General features: G+C 37.3%; 1 protein-coding gene across 1 annotated transcript in view; it reads right to left on the bottom strand.

Annotated features, from left to right (window-relative positions):
- Positions 1 to 2091: 2091 nt before the first annotated feature.
- LOC107695218 (cryptochrome-1-like) overlaps positions 2092 to 7815 on the bottom strand; it is a 16885-nt gene continuing 11161 nt past the window's right edge. The window contains exons 9-16 of the mRNA XM_016495035.1: positions 7367 to 7678; positions 6782 to 6933; positions 4666 to 4868; positions 4393 to 4485; positions 3687 to 3803; positions 3475 to 3561; positions 3168 to 3328; positions 2092 to 3077 (exon numbers count right to left, since the gene is read on the bottom strand). Coding sequence (XP_016350521.1) covers positions 3069 to 3077; positions 3168 to 3328; positions 3475 to 3561; positions 3687 to 3803; positions 4393 to 4485; positions 4666 to 4868; positions 6782 to 6933; positions 7367 to 7678 — 1134 coding nt within the window. The 3' untranslated portion in view covers positions 2092 to 3068. The remainder of the gene's footprint in view (positions 3078 to 3167; positions 3329 to 3474; positions 3562 to 3686; positions 3804 to 4392; positions 4486 to 4665; positions 4869 to 6781; positions 6934 to 7366; positions 7679 to 7815) is intronic.

Below are 7815 nucleotides of genomic sequence, written 5' to 3'. Positions count from 1 at the left end.
GGATGGAAAAGAAAAGTTTTCCATTGCATTTTTTGTCATACTTGTGTATTCAAGGCACATGGCAATCTAAAAACAAGAGTAGGTGTTGCAGTGGCTCACGTGGGGGCCAAATTTCCCTGCTTCTCGAGGGCCCAGGACATCGCACTCCTTTTTTCCCCTTCATGTTGTGTGCCAAGCCTCTGATAAGAGAAAACGTTTTGCGCATTTTTGGAATGTCAGTGTAAAAATATCATGTTATCATTAGTACTGTCAGATGATGCTTTTGCTTTACCTGAACATGCACAAACAGATGAATTTATTTAAAAAATGTAAGATTTATGAAAAAAAAAAATGCATGTATAATCTGCTAAGAAGTCTTAAGGGTCAGAGATACAACAGGGTGTCTTCATTTTCCATACATTTCTTTCCTAAAGATTCGTAAAGCTTTATTTCATAGATGTACCATAGAGATCAGTGTTGAGCTAAGAAAATTTTCTTTTCCAGTGTCATTTCCTGGCTTTGGCAGAGTTTAGCTGGCGTTTTTAATCAGTGTTTAAGGCCTGACCATGAAGATCAGCTGTCTGTGTGTCGGCCAAGCATGACAATGAAGAAGATACTGTAGCTAATCTACAGATGCATTTAATGGGCCATTGTAGACCATTTAAAAACATTCAAGAACTGCATTCCACCGCAGCTCTCTGTCCCTAATAAAAATTTACAAATGGGCTCAAGGTTAAAAACATGAATTTAAAATCAGTAAATGATTTTAAAATCTAGAAATCTTTAAACCCTATTTTAAAATGTCAGCTCTGCTGGTATTTAATATTTATTTATATATGAAATTTTTAAGTAAACACTAATACACTGAACTAGCAAAGAACGAAACACCAATATATAAAATATACCTGTATAAATTTTTCTGTTTACAAAAAGTCACACGTACACCACTCTACTGAGAATAAGTGAAATTGAAATTGGCTGGTACTGGTGCCAACCAAACTGTAAAAATACTCAAAATCCTAGCTGCAATGAGTATACAATGAAGCTCAGCTTTATCATGCTTGTTAAAAGCTGATAAATATATCCCACTTGGTACAGTATGGTTCACTCGACAGTAAATAAAACCCTAACCTGTGCAAAGTTGGGCAAAAGAGAAAGGGGTTTGCCAAGGAAACAAGGACAAAATCTTTTTATGGCCGTTTTTGTCTGTCAATGGATGTAAAATCAGTAACTTCTTTTTAAAGCAACTGAATTTCATTAAATGATAAAAATGAATTCTCTGTTACTATTCATATCAATTGAACATAAGAAAAAAGGGAAAAGACATGTTTTGTGCCAAGCCTCTGATAAGAGAACAAAATTGGGCTGTGTGAATGAAACTCATAGTCCCCACAGATTCTGACAGTTACCTTTGATTGTGAGAAACAGAACACAAAACAGAAACAATACTGAATTTAAAATCATAAGATATTTTATTGCTCAGTTTCTTTAATTTTATCAGGTTCTCTTACTTTTTGGTCAAATTACCTACTAAAGCTTTGCAAACTGCATTACATTCACTGAACAGCAATAGCTGCTTGAGAAAAACAGGAAAACTGCTGAAATTTTGTTTTCATCACTTTCTTTGTTATTAGAAAAACTTAAACAAATTCTCAAAAACTATGTGGAAGAATCCTGTATAAACAAAGCTATGCACGGGACAAGCCCACACAACGCCTAAAAGCTGAAATTATATAAACATCAACAACGCCCTCCAGTGGTCGCAGATGCTCATTATACACAAAAGTATAGCTTATTTTGCATTAAGATGTTCAGTTACTATATAGGGAGTACCAAACCTACAGAAATTACAAATAAATAAATAATGCAACAATAAAAAATAATAATAATAAAGGATTTTTAATTTTTATAAGGAATAAATGATAAAAACAAATTTCCAGTTGAATGTAGTCATTCATTTTTGTATTATTTTCCCTTTATTATATTCTTTCTTTATTTGTAACGTCGTTCTTCATTATTTATTTTTTTTTTATATTTATTTTTAATTTTCGCAAGTTTTTTCCTCCATAATTATAATCTGGTCAGACACAAAAAAAGACTCAGAAAAATAAATCCAGTTTCAATCAGATTTAATTTTACAACTGTTTACAGACTTCAAGGACAATATTTAGACTTGACGTCACATTTCACAGAAAGGAAATAAAAAAATTTAAATAAATGAACAGCTCAAATGAGGAGAAAACAGAAATGGTTGACTTCTGCTGTGACAAACTATTATAGCACAGAGATATTACAGTCAAAAAGCACTGAGGTTTCTACAATTGTCATATCAAAACATTCACATTAGAACTGAAAACCTCTCCTGGTCGGCAAAAACGATACAGATGTCACCGTGTCAAAGTAAATGATTTTAAAATCTAGAAATCTTTAAACCCTATTTTAAAATGTCAGCTCTGCTGGTATTTAATATTTATTTATATATGAAATTTTTAAGTAAACACTAATACACTGAACTAGCAAAGAACGAAACACCAATATATAAAATATACCTGTATAAATTTTTCTGTTTACAAAAAGTCACACGTACACCACTCTACTGAGAATAAGTGAAATTGAAATTGGCTGGTACTGGTGCCAACCAAACTGTAAAAATACTCAAAATCCTAGCTGCAATGAGTATACAATGAAGCTCAGCTTTATCATGCTTGTTAAAAGCTGATAAATATATCCCACTTGGTACAGTATGGTTCACTCGACAGTAAATAAAACCCTAACCTGTGCAAAGTTGGGCAAAAGAGAAAGGGGTTTGCCAAGGAAACAAGGACAAAATCTTTTTATGGCCGTTTTTGTCTGTCAATGGATGTAAAATCAGTAACTTCTTTTTAAAGCAACTGAATTTCATTAAATGATAAAAATGAATTCTCTGTTACTATTCATATCAATTGAACATAAGAAAAAAGGGAAAAGAAGGGAAAAACGAAAAAAAATCCCAAACATGAGTTGTTTAAAGGAAACCAGATTTAAAGTCAGTCCTCTTCAGTCTGCACCTTGTTTTGAATCTGTTCTGCTCAGTACGATGATATGTCCATCTAACTCTTCTGGAAAAAGAACAGAAAAATATCAATTTTAAATACAATGTATGATTTCTTAACATTTATACATCAAGGATTTAAGTGAGTTACATTTACCATACTCGACTGCTTCCCGCTGTGAACTGAAGTGACCTCTGCAATTTGCCGCTGTAACTTGTGAGAGGTGGAGAGGGTGTCATCTTCACTGTCAAGGTCTCGTTCCGACTCTCGCGCCCTCTTACCAGTCACACTTCCTCCTGAGTGCAGCAGGTGTCCTGCTAAACACCACACAGAATATTGTAAACACAAAAATAGGAATATATTAACACGCTTCCTTAATAAAGCAACTTTTTAAACTTTGGATATGTTGTAAAAAAACTATGATATTCATGTAACACGCAGTACACATTTCCATGTCTGTTACCTGAATGCTGTGGACCTGTCATGTCGTGTGAGACATTACATTTGTAAATTCGACTGCTGTGCCCTGTGTCGGTCATGTGATGGTATCCTGGAAAACAAGCAAGAGAAAAGAACTGCATGAGAAAACAGATCTTACGCAGATCTTATTTGCTAATAACAATTATTTACACCTATAAATCTATTAGTGTATTAAATTAGTGTGAAAGGTGACACCTGATTGCTGCTGCTGTTGTTGCTGAATTCCACTTGGTCCCTGCTGCTTTTCACTGTCAAATTTCAGCAGAATACTTCCACTCCTTTTACCACTGGAACCGCCTGATACAGCTGGTGCTTTCAGGATGTCAGTTTATGTCACATCAGTATGCACATAACCCACAAAAAAAAAAAGAAAAAAAAAAAAGAAAGATATTTTAGCCATGAATTAAAAATTTGTTCCCACAACTTAAGTCTTGTAAATTGTAAATCATTCCCTGGTTTAGTTACTGTACATCGTGACTACGAATTTAGCTAAATTAAAACGACTGAAGGAATTACCACAATGTGATTTAACTAAAACAAGGGAACAAGTAGAACATTGCCACAAATTAAGTAGTGGGAACAAAATCATAATGTGTCCATGATATCTATTTTTATTTCCCCATGTCACGTGTGGGCATCTGTAAATCAGTAGTTTGTTTGTATTTTTTTTTTACACACATTTTTATATTATATTATATTATATCCTTCACTTTGTCTTCAATTATTAAAGATATAAGAGATAAATTCCTTGGTTTAAAAATATAATTGCTTTTAAATGAGTCAAAAAGTTGTTAACATTTGGTATTTATTAACTTTTCTTAAAACATTTAAGAAAATAAAAAAGCTGATAGGCTTTATTTGTCTGTAATTTCAAATAAAGGGGAAAAAAAATGAAATTCACCTGGTGTATTGGTCCCCGACTGCTGTTCCCCTGGGGAGTATGCCATCCCATTCCCATTCCCGTTGTGTGTGGATGGTACGGAGGCCAGAAGTCCTGGTAAAATAGAATGTAGAATTATCTTCTACTGCAGCAATGCACAATTTAAGCATTTGCTAGAACTTCAGACAATTATACACTTTATCAACTGCATGTGAGGCTTGTTTTTCACTGATAAATGTGATTGCATGTAAGCTAGATAGTTGCTTGCTAATAGAAGACGGTGAAAATTCTTGCCAAGTCCTCTGTAGCGTGAAAGTTGTTGGTAGATCTGCTTCATCCTCTCAATGTTGAGGCGGCTCGCTTCAGCGTGGTTCACCATGGGTTTGGGGTAGTGGACACCGATGATGCACTTGGCAGCGGCCTGCACAGAGTCTGGGGCGTTCCATGGGTCGTAGATATATTTGGCAGGGAAACCTCGGAGAATAGGTAAATATCGTCTGAAAGAACAAAGAGAGATTAAACCAGTCTCATCATAAACATGAGGAAGGTTACGCGAGATGGTTATTGGGTTCCCAAGTTTGAACAAGCAGGCACAAAAAGAATGACACAGTTTCTCGGATTACAAAAAGCGTCAAGACTGCAGCTTGTGGAAATGATTAATTTACAAGGATCACAAAATGGTATTTTCACACCATTTAACGGTGTAATATCATAAACGTGAATGTATAGATATGCGCCACTTCATACTACAAATAACAATATAAATGGAAAAGAACTGAAAAATTCAGGCTGTACTAAAATCAGGACTTGCGTCTCTCCTCCAGGTCCCAGGGACAGAAAAGGCCACCTACGTAAGGTGCTCCACCTTACCAGAGCATAGGGACGGAAGAATGCAGGAGGCACGGCTTGCAGACAGCAGACGCACTTTAAACTGGACAACAGGTCCCGCCTGTGCTGAGACACTACGGAGATTCCTACTACAACACGTATTAGAAAGCAGAGGCAGTGACCAGGCCCTCCCAATCCAATGACAGAGCACCCTCCCACAACCCCATCCCACCCGCTTCAACAAATCGAAACTCAGGGCTGAGTGAGAGGTTCAGGTTCGATCCCTGCCCCTCGCACTGCCACTGATCGCTTTTGAGACGACAGTGATCCCAAGCCAAGGCAGAGAAACCTGCTAGCCGCCAAAGGAGAAACGCAGTATACTGTCCTCTGCTGCTGGGTGGCCCCCTCATTTTGCCAAAAGAGACTAGAACCCTTTTGCCAGGAACAGTCACATCCTGCCTGAACAAGAAAAAAGCCAGAACCACATTACATGTACAGAAGCAGATCTGAAAAATTGCTGGATGACCTACGGACCGTGAGTGACTTCGTTGGGACAAAGGTACGACTCTCTCTCAATGCCAGGACTCTCGTTCTCTTGCATAGGCAGTGCTGCATTCAATGCCTAGAGGACCGCTAAACATTTAAAAAAAAAAAAAAGAGTCTGATAAGGAGGAGTTGTCCAAACCTAGACTGAAGTCATTGGCACTGGCTTTGGGCCCCACCTCCCATCATGCTCTCTGGGAAATGCAATGTGGCTCTCTATGCATTGAAAACAGGCCAGGCTTCATATATATTTCCCTACCAAGCAGATGAAATCCCTTTTGATGAAACGAGATCCTACCGAGCTAAAGTACAGGCTACTGCATTTCCCGCTGATAAAGCATCAAGCTTCAACCACATTCACAGCTAACAGGTTTCCAAATGCTTTGGCTAAGAATGGCTTTCATCTTAAAAGCAATCAACCACAATTCACAAAGAGGAAAGGGAAAGCTGAACTTTTCACCCAATCCGTGAGACGACCACACAGAAACACAAAAACATATACGCTAACATGCGTATGAGCTATGATAAATACGATGACAGCAATGTTTACAAGCAGACATATGCTCCTTGAAGGGGCCTATAATGAGGACAATGTGTTGGGAAAGTACCAAAATCCTGGAACACCAAATTCTGGAACTGGAAGGCCTTAGGTGGAAAAGTTAGAACACAAAGAGGCTACATGGGACAGGTTTGCTTTCTTGACTAACTCATGTTGTAATTCATGTCTAGACCTCAACTGATACTATTCTGCATCTCAGTCATATATAAAAAAAAACAAATGTTATGTATATGACCCCCAACTGTATAAAATCCCTTGTCCCTTGTCCCTTGTCCCTTGTATAAAATTACCCTTCCAAATGACCCAGAAATTCTTTACATTCCTCTGATCGAGTTACTTTAAAAAATGTTTCCTCATTCTATTAAACTGTCCTTCTGTGTGGCTAATCTTTAATGCATTCTAGCATTTAAACAAGGGCCTTGTAGTGAAAGCATGATATTCAGCCTGGAATTAGTGTGTATTTTTAGAAACGTTACCAACCTAATGAAATCGCCGTTAGGGTCAGTGCGCCTGCCGAAACCCACTGGACAGTAGCAATGAAAGAACTGTTGAAAGAAAGAGCTACAGGAGAGCCACATCCAGCTGCCTGCATTTACACTCCAGTCAGCATCCAACAGGAGCTCCTCGAACACCTGTCAATCATAACTACCATTATTCTCCAGCCAATCAAAGATGGTGGTTATAAGGTAATTTAGGCCTATTAAAAATAGACTTTTACACTACAGTTCGAAAGTTTGGGGTCAGTCCGTAATTTTTTATACTAAACTCTTTATTCTTTGATGTTTTTTTTCTTAATTTTAAAAGAAAATTTACATGGAAATAAAATACCTCAACAACCACGGCTGATAAAATATAGGTCACTCTATTATCATTATTAGTGTGACTTAAACACTCAAGGTCTTTAAACTCAAATGTATCCATCCAGCATATTTTTATATTCCTCCATAACAGGGGCTGGCAACCTTTCTAACATGAAGTGCCATTTTTTACATTTTTCACAGTTTTAAAATATCTGCTCTATGAAATAAAAAATAATATTTTATCTCCCATGTGTAAGATATGCACCTTCATGCCCTCTTCCCAACTGATCCACAGGTCTCCACGAGTGAGAAAACAAGCGACAGCATGACGGGCCAAGTGGTGGATCCAGCCCTCCTGCCTCAGCTGGGTCATAATGGCATCAATCCATGGAAAACCTGTCTTAGCTTCAGCCCATTTGGCTAAAGCATCTGGGTTCTTGTCCCAGGGGATGCGCACACAGATCGGGTTGCCTTCCATCTTATCAAATCGTGGGTTGTTGGTGGCGGCAGTGTAGAAAAATTCCCTCCACAGCAGCTGACCATAGAGGGAGAGTGGAGGAGTGCTGGTTTTCTTTACCTGCAAGGAGAATTTCACACAAATCTAGATATTATATTCATTTTTACTTATTAAAAAACAGGATACTACCACATGATTAATATACAGACAATTTTAGCTGAATTCCCAGCAAAAAGGAACTATATAATTATATAAGA

The sequence above is a fragment of the Sinocyclocheilus anshuiensis genome, unplaced genomic scaffold, assembly GCF_001515605.1.
Source record: "Sinocyclocheilus anshuiensis isolate Anshui unplaced genomic scaffold, SAMN03320099.WGS_v1.1 scaffold122, whole genome shotgun sequence".
NCBI classification, from domain to species: domain Eukaryota; kingdom Metazoa; phylum Chordata; class Actinopteri; order Cypriniformes; family Cyprinidae; genus Sinocyclocheilus; species Sinocyclocheilus anshuiensis.
This window is presented reverse-complemented; position numbering and strand designations above follow the sequence as displayed.